Below are 15,122 nucleotides of genomic sequence, written 5' to 3' on the forward strand. Positions count from 1 at the left end.
GTTTTAGTTCATTTATATTACTACAAAATAACACAGACTACATAGCATATAAACAACAAAAATTGATTTCTCAAGTTATGGAGTCTAGAAAGTCTGGGATCAAGGCACTGGAAGATTTTCATGTCTATAGGGCCTTCTTTGTGGTTCATACATAGACTCCTCTCATTGTGTCCTCTCTTGGTGGAAGGTACAAGACAGCTGTCTGGGACCTGTTTTATAAGACCATTAATCCCATTTGTGAGGGCTGTATGCTCTAATTGTCTTCTAAAGCCCTGTCGAACTTTCCTCATACTGTCACACTGGTGCTCAGGTCTCAGCAGCACATGTGCTGTTGCAATGGTTGCCGTCACAGCAAAGTAGACGCTTCTGGTTTTCTCTAGTCTTCTGGGCTTTAGTTGACTATCTTAGGTCATCAAATGTTTTTAGACTAACCTGCCTTGTACAGGGACCTGAGTTTTGCCCCCAGCAATGAGATGAAAGATAAGTAAAAAGTAAAAATAAAAACCTGAACGAACTGTTTCTGTCTGCTCCAGGGACATTTCTAGTTACCTCCCCGGGGAATGCCCTAAAGCTCTTGTCCGCCTCTGGGCGGTTATGTGTATTACTCTTGGGTTACTTTCCTAAGGCCAGATTTGATCAAGGAAATCTGCTTTTTAGAAACTGGGTTTTCCTTACTCAAAAGTTTCAGCCTAGATTTCCTTATGGTATGCTTTCTATTTTTCAGCCACAGTATGTGCTCTGTGCTCAGGCCTTTGTTTCTTTAGATGCTTGGAATAGTTTCTTTTCTTTCTTCCAAATCAATAGGACTGACTGAATTAAAAAAAAATCATTCTTTTAAAAACTTTTTAATTATGTGTATGTGTACATGTGTTTCTGTGTGTGGGTGTGTGCAATTGAGTACAAGTCCCCAGGGAGAGCAGAGACATTGGATCCTTTGGAACTGGAGTAACAGGTAGTTGTGATCTGCATGATGAGAATGTTAGGCATTAAACTCAGAGGTCCTTTATAAGAGCAGTGTGTGTTCTTAACCTCTGATCCGTCTCTTCAACCTCTAAATGTCCCTGTTTTGAAAAGCATTCTTAGGTACTGTCTTTACTTTTCCAATGTAACATTTATTCTTACCTTACTCTTGACATTCCATTAGCACATTTACAATATCACATTATTAATGTGTGTGTATCTGACTTTGATTCCCCCTCTTTTGTTCTGTGAGATAGAATGTGCAGCTTGCCTGGCCTGGAATTAGTGACTATCTTGCCTTAGCCTCCTGAGTGCTGGTATTTATAGGCTTGTGCCCCCATGCTCTGTTCTGAATATGTTCTTCGTGTACTATTTGATTAGAAAATTTAGCTGTTTGTGATGCCATACACTTGTATTCCTAGTACTTGAGGGACACTGTCTGAAGGCTCTTTTGTTCCAGGCCAAGTTGGGCTACATAATAAATTCCAACTCAGCCTATAGTATATAGCAAGCATCCACCTCCAAAGAATTTTTTAATCCACTTTTAGTGTAACAGCCTACATTTTGTTTAGATTGTGAAAGACTTGCATTCCTATTGCAAGTTGTCCTTGAATTTCAAGAACTTCTTATTGCTCCTGGGTGGTCTCTTTAAAATTTTCTTGGACATTTTTCTATCTATAGTGTTTAGTGTACCCTTATTCTTGTTAATACAGTGCTACCCAACCATAGCAATGCTTCTAGAATTCAGGCAGAACTATTTTGGAAAGACTTGTCTTTGCTCTATGTGACTTTTGTTGGTACTCATTGAATGTCTAGCATGAACACAGTTAGTTGTCCTATTCATCTAGAAGTTTCTTTACTCAGGCATGGTAAAATAGTCTCTGATAACTCAGAGGCTGGAGTCAGCCGGAGCTTTACCTATAAATAGCCTTCCCATGTGACTTGTACTTATTACAGTGTATTGTCTGAGTTTAGAGTCTTAAGTAGTATCCTATCCCCTAGCACTCCAAGAAACCAGTGCAGCTGTGTGGCTTCCTATGACCTAATTTTGAACATATTACTACACTGTGTTGAATGGAAAGAACACATAGACCTCTCACCTTTTATTGGGGAACAGGGAACAGTGTTTTAAAAACTTTAAACTATTACAGTTGTACAATGTATTCTTTCATTTTTTTCTTGCATTAATCGTTTTGGGAAAATGTTTCAGTACTTTTCTCAATTGTGCTGGTTAACATATATACTGTAATAAATATCTGAGATGATCAGCTTAAAAGGAGGAAAAGGTTATTTGAACTCAGTTTCAAAGTTTTCAGTCTGGTTAGTTGTAGCCCTCTCCTCTTCTTTGGGGCCATATTCATGTGTCATGTCATGGTGGGGAGAACATGAGATAAAATTGTTTACCTCACACCAGTCAGAGAACAGAGGAAGATACTGGTGTTCCATAATTTCATTTGAGGGTATGCTTCCAACTGCCTCAGGCTCCCATTAGGTACCCAAATGTTAAAGTTTCAACCTCCTTCCAGTAAGTTCGAGTTGAGGACTAAGCCTTTAACATTTAACACATGGACTCTTTCAGGGGGAAGGAGCAGAGTTTAGTTTTAGAGCATTTTCAGTCTCCCAGAAAGCTAGCTCATGTCCAATAGCAATAGCTTTCCAAGGTTATGCGGCCACTCATTGACTTTGTGTATCTTCACTTGTTCTGGACAGTTTATATAAGTGGTTCTGTAAAGTCTCACCATGTTGTGGCATGTGTTATGACTATTCCTTTTGGCCGATTTGATGTACTGTATGACCCTTCACTAGTTTGTTATATATTCCTACATTCTCACACAATTGTTTTGTTACTACTTTCTTCTGTTTGGGATAGTGCTGTACAAGTGTTTGGTTAGGCATATGTTGTAATTTTTTTTGAGTAATATATACCTGAGTATCAAATTGCAGTGTCATATGGTAACTATGGAACTTTTTGAGGCGTTTCCGAATGATTTCCAAAATGACTACCATTTTACATTTCTGCTAGCAGTGTTTTAGTGTTTCATCTTTCCACAGTTTCGCCAAGGTGTGTTACTGTAATTTCTAAATTTATAACGATTTTAGTAAGCAGGAAGTGGTTTCTTTCTGTTTTTTTCTTTATTTTCCTTTGTATTAAACATCTTTTCATGTGTTTATTGGCCATTTGTTTATTGCCTTTACAGAACTGTGTATGTTTGCTCTCGCGCTCTCTCTGTCTCTCTCACTCTTGCTCTCATTCTCTCTCTTGTTTCACTCTCTCTCGCCACCCCCCCCCCCCCCATGTCTGTGGTCTGTATGTATGTAAGTGCACCACATGCATACCTGGTGCCCTCTAAGGTTAGAAGAGGGCATTGGAACCCCTGGAGTTACAGATGGTTGTGAGCCACCATGTTAGTGCTGGGAATCAAACCCAGATCCTCTGGAAGAGCAGTAAGTGTTCTTAATCTCTGAACCATCTCTAGCTTTCACCTTGTCTTTTAAAACTTTGACTTAGTTGTGAAACTTCTTTATACATTTTGTGTACAGATACCTTGTCAGATATGCAATTTTAAAACATTTTCTTCCTTTCGTGGACTACCTTTCACTTTCTTGATGAAACCTTTGAAATGTCAGAAGTTTTCACTTATTAATATTTTCTTGTGTTTATACTATTGAACTACTCCATTTTTATATTTTCTTCTAGTAGTTTTATAGTTTTTCCTTTTTTAAAGAAAGGTATCTGATCAATTTGAGTTAAGTAGTACATGTATGACTTAAGGCAGTCTCCAACTTCATTCTTTTCTTTTACGTGAGGATATTCAGTTGTTCCTGGGTCATCTGTTGACACTCCTCCCCAAATTGCATTGTCTTGGGATCCTTGTTGATTTATTTCTGGGGACTAAATGTTATTACATGACTGTTTTTCCACTGTTGCCTTTGTAGTAGGTTTGAAATCACGAAGCATGAGTCAACCATTTTTTTTCCTTTTTATGCACGTGTATGTGTGTGTGTACACATGTTTGCATATTTGTATGTATGCAGGTGCACATATGTAGATATGTCAGTACATGTGCACATATATGACATAAGTGTGTGTGTAGCTAGAGGACAGCCTCAGGTCTGTCAGCCTCAGGAATGTTGTACGCTTCCTTTGAGGCAGGGTCTCTCATTGGCTTGGAGCTCATCAGTTAGGCTAGACTTGCCTTCTGTTTTTCTGCCTGCCCACCACAGGAGGACAAGTATATGGCACAAGGCCTGACGGTTTGTATATTTGTTCTGTGATTGAATTTAGGGCCTCAAGCTTGTGAGCTATCTCCCCAGGGCAGGCATTTTCCTTTCTAAATACTGATTTGGATATTTAGTTTCCTTTGTAGCTAGGAATTTCAGGATTAGCTTTAATATTTGCAAATACATCAGCTGGAATTTTGATAGGAATTAGAGTGAGATAAGTATTGAGCATCTGATACTATTATCTCTCTAAATCTGTGAATTGTCTTTTTTATTTGTATTTAGCATTTAATTTGCTTTTTTTTTTTTTTTAACAAACATTGTATTATTAGGGCTGACCATTGAAAAAGCTTTTGTTTTTTATCTCTTTGATTCAGGCTTTTACCTCTTTTTTAAAAAAAATGAACTTTTGTTTCTATTTAAATTGAAAATTTAAACTTTAATATATGATATTGAATATGTTAGTAGAATTTATTCTGGCATTTGCGTGGCTGGTGTCATTCAAATTTTGCTTCTCTTTAATCCACCCTACCCTACAGTCATTCCTTTCAAACACTTGATCACTTTTGTGCATTTAAATTGACTCTTAAATTTATTTTATTTATAATATCTTACTAAACAAAGAAAGAGGTGTGGCATTTACTTTTGTTTTTGCTCTCCAAACCCTTTAGTACTCAAACAGCTGAGGCACAAGCAATAAACACCATTTTTTGAATGTTAGAAGAAAAAAGTTGTTATGCTCTCAGCATCATATATCAAATTCCCCATAATTTCTTCATCCAGTTCATCAGCACTCTGGTCCATAGGTTGATTCAAGGTCTAAAGGTAGGTGGACAATGCTAGAAATACCTAACTTGTTGGTGATAAAAGAATCACGAAACCTGGACTTGGCCTAAGTATGTATACATAGTACACTATTAAGGGCATTTACACTACCTTTCCAGGCAGCTCTACCTAAAATGTTTTCAGTTAAGTAAAAACAGTGGCACCCAACAATACAATACACCTTTCCCCGAGGCAGCATGCCACCATGCACATTCCCTCTCCAGACTGCCCCTGGAGCCTTGCCTTCTGGCATCACTGACCAGCATCAAGGCTTCCTGGTTCCATCTATTTAATTTCATGTGAGAAGAGAGAGTGTTCAGCATTTGTTTTTGTGGAGGAAATAGTTGTCTTAATCAAATATAGCTGGTGTTCAAAAGTGACAATGCTAAAGCCCCACATCTGTCATTTAAGAAATAAACTTGGCTTAATCACCCTCAGGGTAAAGACAGCATCCCCACCCTTTCCACTGTTAGGAACCAGGCCACCCAGAGCACATTGTAGAACACTTCTCCAAGCAGTTCCCTACCACCTACTTTCCTGGGCCTTCTTTCCCCATCACTTTCCCACCTCCACTCTCCCCGTGGTCTTCTTACCCATATCTGGGCTGATGCAGGACATTCTTAGCAGTGCAGTCAGTCTCTGACCAGTCACCATTATGATGCTTGGGAATGGAGATCCTACCAGCAAAGTAGGAAAGGGCTGATGGAAGAGATCTCATATGTGTGCCTCCAGGTCTAGTATTCTACCAGAAAATACTAGAACCGAACAAGGGTCTTACATGAGGGAGGAGAGTTGTCCAAAGCTGTTGTCCACATGCCAACCAGAGGCAGAAGCTAGCTAAAACCTCATTCCATGTCTAAGGCTATACCACCCCGAATGTGCAGAGGCATTTACTTTTTTATATAGAAAATTTTAGGGTGATACATTCCCTAGAATATTGTTAACGTCACAAAGAAACAATTACACTTTATAAAACTGAATACTATAACTTAGTTTTTGTTGCTTAAATTTTTAGATTTTTAAAACTGTATGTTTGTGCTTACACATGTGTACTCACACGGGCACATAATTTTGTCATGGTAAAAACACAATATACTGCTATGACACTTGTGAAAAGGAATTTCTTTTTTATATAGAAAACAGACAGTGACTATGCTTTAAGTTTTGTACGTATGTGTGTGTGTGCATGCACATGTATGTGTGCACATGTGTGTGTGATTGTGCTACATAAGCATGCATGTATGTATGTCATGGCTTGGCTGTGGTGGTCATCATACAACTTATGGAGGCTGGGCTGGGACTGGTTCTCTCTTTAATATTATTTGGGTCTTGGGGATTGAACTCAGATTCCCAAGCTGAACACCAAGGGCCATTACCTACTGAGTGATCTCATTGGCCCAGTTTTTTTTTTTTTTTCCTAATTCTGAATGAATAAAAGGTAGGTGATTATTTTGTATTTTCAGCCAGTTAGTTTATTTGATTCTATTAAAATTAAATTCAAACTTTCTATTAAAAATATGCATATATTAAAGTAATATGGTATTACATAATGTTGAATTTTATGGCTTTCATTAGAATTAAAACTAATGATTTTTTTTTTCTCTTTCTCTCTAGTCGGTGGTAGATGACTGGATAGAATCATACAAGCATGACCGAGATATAGCACTTCTTGACCTTATCAACTTTTTTATTCAGTGTTCAGGCTGTAAAGGTAAAATATATTTATTTTAGAATCATAAGTTCTCAAATAGCCACTTTTTAAAGAAATGTTATCCCTTCTCATGGAAAATAATGTCAAGGTAGTGAATTATTTGCATTATATCTGTGCAAAATGTATAAGGAGAAAAGCAAAGAACAAAGCAAGAGAGGAAGTCTGTTGACAAAGGTATATTCACTGTGAAATTTATCTAAAACCTTAGCAATTTATAATGTTTATGGTATTTTATTAGATTGCCTACTTTGGGCGACTGGTTTAGGAATGAGGAAATGGGATAAAAAGGGAGAAGGTAAATAAAGAAGAGATATAGGTTTAGATGTTATGGTATAGAATAATAGAATGTAGGGATTAAAACTCATAAATTAATAGTCGCCAGTGAAATTGCCATTTAGTGTACGTTTAAAATTTTGTGGTATTTTACTTAATTTAAAAATATTTTGAAATAGGAGTGGGGAAAGAACAAAATACAGATATTTCTTACCTAGGGCAAAACTATGTAGGACAGACTTTTAGCAGTGCAACAGAATTATGTAAATTGGTACATCATGTACAGTCTCATCTGAATCACTAAGTAATTGAGTCAGTCAAAATCATGGGCAGCTTCTGCTATCTCCTTTGTCTTTTATACTATTGAAATTATAGCAGATACTTAAGTGGAAATATTTTTATGCACTTTTAGGGTTATTGGATTGTTAATGAGAATATTACTACCTCACACTAGCATTGTGAGGACTAGAATTCTGGAGGGAACTATTGCCTTATAATATAATTAAAAGTTAAGATGTCCCTAGAAATGAGCCACTTACATGTTGAAAATAAATATAAATAGTAAGTTTTAATTGTATGATATCTCTTTAAAAATATAGTAATTTTAGCTGGGTGATGGGTAGTAGTGCATGACTTTAATCCCAGCACTTGGCAGGCAGAGGCAGGTGGATCTCTGAGTTTGAGGCTATCCTGTTCTATCTACAGAGAGAGTTCGAGGATAGCTAGGGATATACAGAGAAATCCTATCTCACACACACACACACACACACACACACACACACACACACACACACACACTAACATATATAAATTTTAATTGGGAAACAAGTAATACATTTTATTTGTGGTTGATCAGAATATGTAGTCTGCATATTAAATCTTATTTATTTGTGATGGTTAAAATATATACACTTAATTCTCAAGGCTATGATCTTCATATTGTCATTAACTTGGTTAGTCTTGAGACTAAAAATTCTTTGAGATGAAGCATTGTACTCTGCTCAAATTCTCTTTTTTATCTCTGATTCCTGACTTTTGTTGGACTACAGGTTTACACAAGAGCAATCTTAAGAAATTTCAAATCCTGTCTTAACAGAGTAGGGAGAGCTGCCTAGTTTCCTTGACTTATCTAAAATAAAACTAGCTGCCATTTCGTATTTTATCTGCTTTAATCTAGTTTGAAAACTGTGGTTAAGTAGCCTTTTGAAAGTTCTCTTCCTTTATTAGACTCATCCTTGGTCTGGTGTTGCTCTGTCTTCAATTAAGAACTTGAACACTAGGGCTCTTACTAGACGGAAAGCAGATTGTGAATATTTTTACAACTTTAATGTGTTGAACACTTAAGTTATTGTAGATTTGGGCACTCGTGTAATATTTGTTGGGTTTATAACTAAGTATTTTCCATATACTGGAATTCGTTCTCTTTGGAGAATTCATTTCTCTGTGTAATCATTTAGTTTAACCATTATTGTAGAATTAGGGTTATGAGGATCATCATTCACTTTTCATTTGACTCTAATATGATGTTTCTGTGGTTGTCATCCAGTTAGGGATCCTTGACTGTACAGAGAGTGACTCTGTTCATTTGAGGCCAATTCAGATTTTTGCTGTTTGCTTGCTTTCTTGTTCCTTTTTTGTTGGCCGGGTTTTGGCAGTTTCACTTCATGTCTTGTACATCTTCAGACTGTGGGCTCTGGCCTTAGGTTCTGATGGTGACTTCACAACTGCATCAGAATTCAGGCTCTGCAGTTGACGCCATCTGTATTTCTTGACCTTGGCTTTTCTGTTTATTTATGGATTTCAGACTATCATGTGGTTTGTGAGGAGGTAAGCAAGCTTATGAAATGGGGATTGGCGATAGAATTCATCAGGATATTTACTGTGTTCTACCTTTAATGATTTATGTCCTTCCCATCTCCCTTTCAAATTTTCAGGCATTCAATTTATACTTTTATCTGTTTGGACTATTTTATTAGAACTTTGAGAATGTTATAGATTGTGCTTTGGTCACACACACACCCCCCCACTTCCTCCCAGATCCATCCCCTCTTCCTTAGCCACCTAACATACTGTTCTTTTTTTCTTCCTGTTGAAATTCACCAAACCGAAGTTGTACTGTCAAAATTTTCTTAAATGTGTGGCCTTCTGCTGAAGCATGATCAACTTACTGGGGGGCTCCAGTCTTTAAGAAAACCTATTTTCCCTCACCCAGGTTTTGTGTATACTGTCTGAATCACTCTGAGTGCAGCTACTCTTGTCATTCATGTACAAGAAAATTGTAGTTGTCCACCATCCTTGTCTCATGTTCTTCTGCTCTTCTTCCACAATGATACCCAGATCTTGGGAGGAGGGAGATCACAATATATGTTCAGTTTAGGACTGAGTATTCAGTAGTCTCTTCCTGTCTGTACTTAGGCTGGTAGTTCTCTGTGTTGATCACCATCCCCAAATAATAAATCTGTGGTATAATGGGAAGTCATTGGGAGTTACTTTAATACTATGTGCATTTAGCAGAGTGATAATAATAGCTTCTCCCCTAAAGTCTATGGCCTGTCTAGCCATCAGTTCTTTGTCCGATAATGGTTTCAGGTATTGGTTTCATATTTTGGATGGTAAGATTGATTATTTTTTCCTTCCATAGCACACATAGCACCTTGTAGCACTATGAAAACTAGCCAGTAGGGGTGAATCTTCCAGGTCAGTACACAATGGTGTAAAGGCTTAGAAGGGAGTAATGGGATAAAAGGATTAAATTGGGTGGAGAAGGCGGGGCAGGATAAAGGAGGGAGTATAGGAAGGAATAAATGACACTAAAGGCTTTTAGAAAAAAGAATAATGGAAACCCACTTTGTAGAATCTTCTTAGTTTTGCACACACTCACATGTGGGGTGAGAGAGGAGAGCAGAAGGAAGGGAGGGAGAGAGGCAGACAGGCAGGCAGGCAGGCTCACATGTATATAAAGAGTTAAATGGAGATACTTTGCAATGGGGCAACAATGCCCCTACCGAACAACATAGGCTACATAGGCTAAGAAATAAAAGGCCATTGTTAGGAATGGGTTAGTTCTTTTGGTATGGTTGACTGACAGAACCCTGCCCTTACCCCCATGCCCATGCCCAGTTCTACAGGTGCCAGTGCTCCCGGTTGGCCTCTTGAACTTAACAGTGGGACCCTGTTGCTGAAGATATCTTTACAGATTTCAACATCCACTAGACTACTGGACCTATCTATAACTTCTGACACTTATCTATAGCCTGATTAGAGGATGTCAGTATATAGTTGGTTTGTGCATAGTATTGTCTAAAGGGGGCATGGTTAAAGGGAACTGTGCCTCTCACTTTCCCTTGTCTTCACATTTATCCTCAAAATTTCAAGTGTTATCTGTTGCTAGAGTTTTCCTGCCTGGCCCACAGTCAGGACAAATCTCTCTCACCCGCCAGTCCCAAGCCGCTTAAACCCGATCAAATAAACACAGAGACTTATATTGGTTTCAAACTGTATGGCCGTGGCAGGCTTCTTGCTAACTGTTCTTACAGCTTAAATTAATCCATTTCTATTAATCTATACCTTGCCACGTGGCTTGTGGCTTACCGGTACTTTACATCTTCCTTATCCTGATCGCGGCTGGCAGTGTCTCTCTGACTCAGCCTTCCACTTCCCAGCTTTCTTCTCCTCCTTGTCCCGCCTACACTTCCTGCCTAGCCAATGGCCAATCAGTGTTTTATTTATTGACCAATCAGAGCAACACATTTGCCATACAGAACATCCCACAGCAGTTATCATTGTTTATGTTAAAGAGGCGAACCTAATAAAGTCATCCTTTTATAGATAGCGGCTAGAACATCTAGCTATTTAAAATTTTTAAAATAGTCTGTACCAAATAGGTACAATTTTTTTTTCTTGTCTTTATTGCCTATATAATGATTCAGTATCATGACTTCAGGATACTATGTATAGGTTATATTCATATATGACACAATTTTATGTGAGGAACGTGAGTACCCAAGAATTGTGGTGTCCTATTCCCTATGAATACAGAAGGACAGTTGCATTATAGCATATCATGGTATGAGTAAAGTAACACAGGTAGTAATGTTCAAAGTTGATTGTACTAGGAAGAACCATACCTGTCAGCACTGTGTGGTTAATAAGTAGGCTTTTCTTGTGAATGTAGATTTAGATGTGCTATTTTGTGTTCTCTGTATGTAGTTCTTTTATTACTCCTATATTAACTTCTGATACTTGGGAATTTCAGGAGTTGTCACAGCAGAGATGTTTAGACATATGCAGAACTCTGAGATAATTCGAAAAATGACTGAAGAATTTGATGAGGTAACACTCTAGATGTTTTAATAATTATATTCATGCCAGTTGTGACTTAGCATTTACATATTTTTAAGTGCTAATATTGTCGATGTTACTTATGGTGTTAATTAGATAGTAGCTATGCGACCTCAGGTGAGTTGTCTTAGCATCAATCTCATTATCTGTGAACGGGGATATTAATAGTTTGGTTGTACAGCTGCTCTGAAAATGTTCGAAAATTGCATAGCATTTTTAAATTCTATGCATATAGCAAGAACTTAATAACTATTGTTATAACAATAAAAAATCAGGGAAGAACATAATTTAGAATATGCCATTCTGAAATATTGGAAAAGGAAGATTTGTTCAAATATTTGAGTAACTAGGTAGTTTAGCTAAAGAAATGTATAGATTATTACATAAAAACACATTTCAACTCTATGGACAAAAAAATAGTATATATTGGAGTTGATTATCACAGTGATGTCATCAAAGTATTGCTACCAATAAATCATTGGTAAATTTACTAAAGTGAAAACTTCTTCAGGACAGAAATTTGTGTCTGTTTTATTCATAGCTGTATTCCAGCACCAGGAGTTTTACGCTTCTAAAATGACTTGAATTTTCAAGTAGGAACACTTACTTCACTTGTTTTATTTGGTCATTTTTTTCTTGCTCTGTCTAATAAAAAAGCTTTCAGCTATCATTCTAAGAGATAGATGAGTTGTTAAAATGGTTTGATGCCACTAAGTGCTATTAATCAGTCCTTTAGTAGCAGGAAGGTATTTATGAGCAATGGTATTTTTTTAATCTATTGATAATAAATGTTTTAGTGAGAAGCTTCTTAGTAAAAGAAAACAAGGGTTTGAGTTAATCATCTTGAAATATGATTAGAAAATCTCAGCAAACCAATTTGCTTACCACTGTATTTCAATATAGTTGACTAAATGAACTCATCAGTAGCTCAGTGTCAAGAGTGTGCATTTAACATGATCTAGACCCTGGATTTAATCCCCCTCAGTTCCAAAAAAAAAAAAAAAACCCCAGAAGGGAATCCTTTTATGGAGTGTACCAGGACCTTATTCTCAACCACAGTTGAACTTGTGTATAGCATGAGTTAAATAAATTATGAAGTTAAACACTAAAAACGATAAACTGTATGATCAAATTGATTTTAAATCATTTTGTTTCTCTTGTCAGAGGCTCTTTTGCAGTTTCCATATACTATTGGTCCCTGCTTTAAGTATTTATTTAAATATATTTGTGTATGCCTGCATGCTATGGATGAAACCTAGGGCCTTACTCAAGGCACATGCTCTACTACTAAGCTAAACCCTCAGCCTAGGACTTAACTTTTAATGATTTCTGGAGACTATCAGTTTAAGTTCAGAATGATGAATGCCCCCATTTTTATACAAAGGAAAACCTGAGTGCTGTGCTGCCTTTGGACAACTGTAGCAGCTGCATTTCCTTTTCTCTTATTTATTTAATTTTGTTTTATTGTTTGGTGCTTGGGGTCAAATTTAAGCCCTTACTCATGGTAGCAAGTGTTCTACTGTTGAGCTATATCCCCAGCTTTCATTTGTAGTTGTTTATGCCTATCGACTATCTGGTATCTTAAAACCAATAAAAAAATTAACTGCTTTTTGATTTATGTATTATTCTATTTAACTGGCTGAGAGTACAATTTTTTTTATTTCAAAACTGAAGATATAATTTTGGTTTGTTTTTGTTCTAAAGAAATTTAGTAGGTATATTTGTGCTTTTCAGAAGAATGTTTTACTTTGATGAGGGATACTTAATATTTTTAACATCAGTAATTGATATTTAATTTTATTGATTAAAGTGAAGTCTATTCAAATGTCTACTTTGATCTTAAATAAAAGGTCAGTGTTCAAAGAGGAATGCGTCTATCTTTGCATGTTCTTTTGCTTTCTTTGAGAATTTATTATTGAAAAAGAAGGTAAGATAAAGTAGTATTTTCATGCTTTTGCCTGGGGTACATTAAAAGGCAAAAAGTGAAGTCGTGAACTTGAAATGAATTGCTGTTTAAAAACATTTTTTTAGGATAGTGGAGATTATCCACTCACCATGGCTGGCCCTCAGTGGAAGAAGTTCAAGTCCAGTTTTTGTGAGTTCATTGGTGTATTAGTACGGCAATGTCAATATAGTATCATATATGATGAGTACATGATGGACACTGTCATTTCACTTCTTACTGGATTGTCTGATTCACAAGTCAGAGCATTTCGACACACAAGTACCCTGGCAGGTTGGTATTTTGAAACAGTTTATGGACATTCCTTTCAGTTAGAGACAAGAAAGATTACCATCAAAGAGGAAACAAGTAATAATACTGTGAATTCCCTTTTCTTTTTAGTATTGTTGAGACAACATCTCACTGTATAGTTCTGACTGGCCTGGAATTCACTATCCAGACCATGCCTCTGTGTCCTGAGTGCTAATTTTTTTTTTTATATAGGGACCAGTAAGTTAGTATTCCCTGTCTTCTGCCTAATTTGAACTATTGGGAATTGATTGGTATTTTTATTATTGATTCTTTTCTCCAGCTGTTAAATAGCTTACAGCAGAAAAATGCCCAATAGCCACAAATAAAGGTGTGCTGTTGCTTTATTGTATCACTCAATGCAATGCATTACAGGTGGTCTGGAATATGGTAAAGAAAAAGTCAGAGTTAGCAGATGTTTATATTAAAGATTTATGCATTAAAAATACCAGACAAAATTAGTCTTGTCCCAAGTTTAATTACAAAAAGTAGAGATCTAGAGAACTTTCTATGAAAAAACTTTTCATTAATTGTCATTTCATTGTGTGTGATATGTGCATATATACATATCTATGCCTCTTAACAGTGATAAATAGCAGGAAAACTAAAAATGGATACTTAGAAAACTCTTTTAAACCAAAATAATTTGATGTGAAACAGTTAAATTTGGATATGGTGGCTTGTGTCTATAATCTTTGTATCTAGGAGGCTGACAGAGGAGGATTGTCATGAGTAAGAGGCCAGTCTGGGCTATATAGTCAATCCTAGGCTAGCATGGACAACAGTGTAAGACTCTGCCTCAAAAATTCTTTTAAAAATAGTATTTGGAGGCTGGGCGGTGGTGGCGCATGCCTTTAATCCCAGCACTCGGGAGGCAGAGCCAGGCCAGGCGGATCTCTTTGAGTTCGAGGCCAGCCTGGGCTACCAAGTGAGTTCAAAGGCACAAAGTTACACAGAGAAACCCTGTCTCGAAAAACCAAAAAAAAAAAAAAAAAAAAAGTATTTGGTTCTTCCTACTTTAGGTAGAAGGATGGTAAAATAAATATTATATAAACTCTAATTTACTTAGAAGATAAATCACAATCTTTAAAGATCATCGTAAGAAACATTTTCTAGAATAGTGGCAGGTAAATATATTCTGGACTCAGTTTCCATTGTTTTGAATTCCAGTTGAACCTGAAATATGTAATATAGGACAGATTTCTTTGTTTTTTTTTAAATATATTTTATATGTTTGCATGTTTTTTTCTGCATGTATGTCTGTATACCATGTGTGCCTGTTGCTTGGGGAGGTCAGAGGAGGGTTTTGGATTCCTTAGAACTGGAGTTCCAGATGGCTGTGAGCTGCCATATAGATGCTGGTAATTCAACTTGGGTCCAATGGAAGAGTGTCCAGTGCTCTAAACTGCTGAGCCATCTTTCCAGCTCAAAAAAAAATTAATATGTTTGAGTTTCAATTTCCTTAGCTCTTGTTTAGATAATCCAGTTCATGATAAGTACTAAGCTAGGCAGTTTACTGACAGGTATTACATACATTAT

General features: G+C 36.7%; 1 protein-coding gene across 5 annotated transcripts in view; it reads left to right on the forward strand.

Annotated features, from left to right (window-relative positions):
* The window catches only part of Stag2 (stromal antigen 2), a 140,549-nt gene that overhangs the window by 71,796 nt on the left and 53,631 nt on the right, over nucleotides 1-15,122 (forward strand). For all 5 annotated transcript variants that reach the window (XM_052738632.1, XM_052738624.1, XM_052738663.1 and 2 more), the window contains 3 exons: nucleotides 6,622-6,718; nucleotides 11,247-11,323; nucleotides 13,364-13,568. In XM_052738632.1, coding sequence (XP_052594592.1) covers nucleotides 6,622-6,718; nucleotides 11,247-11,323; nucleotides 13,364-13,568 — 379 coding nt within the window. The remainder of the gene's footprint in view (nucleotides 1-6,621; nucleotides 6,719-11,246; nucleotides 11,324-13,363; nucleotides 13,569-15,122) is intronic.

Source organism: Peromyscus californicus, unplaced genomic scaffold, assembly GCF_007827085.1.
Source record: "Peromyscus californicus insignis strain IS unplaced genomic scaffold, ASM782708v3 Scaffold_10__1_contigs__length_136768540, whole genome shotgun sequence".
Lineage (NCBI taxonomy): Eukaryota > Metazoa > Chordata > Mammalia > Rodentia > Cricetidae > Peromyscus > Peromyscus californicus.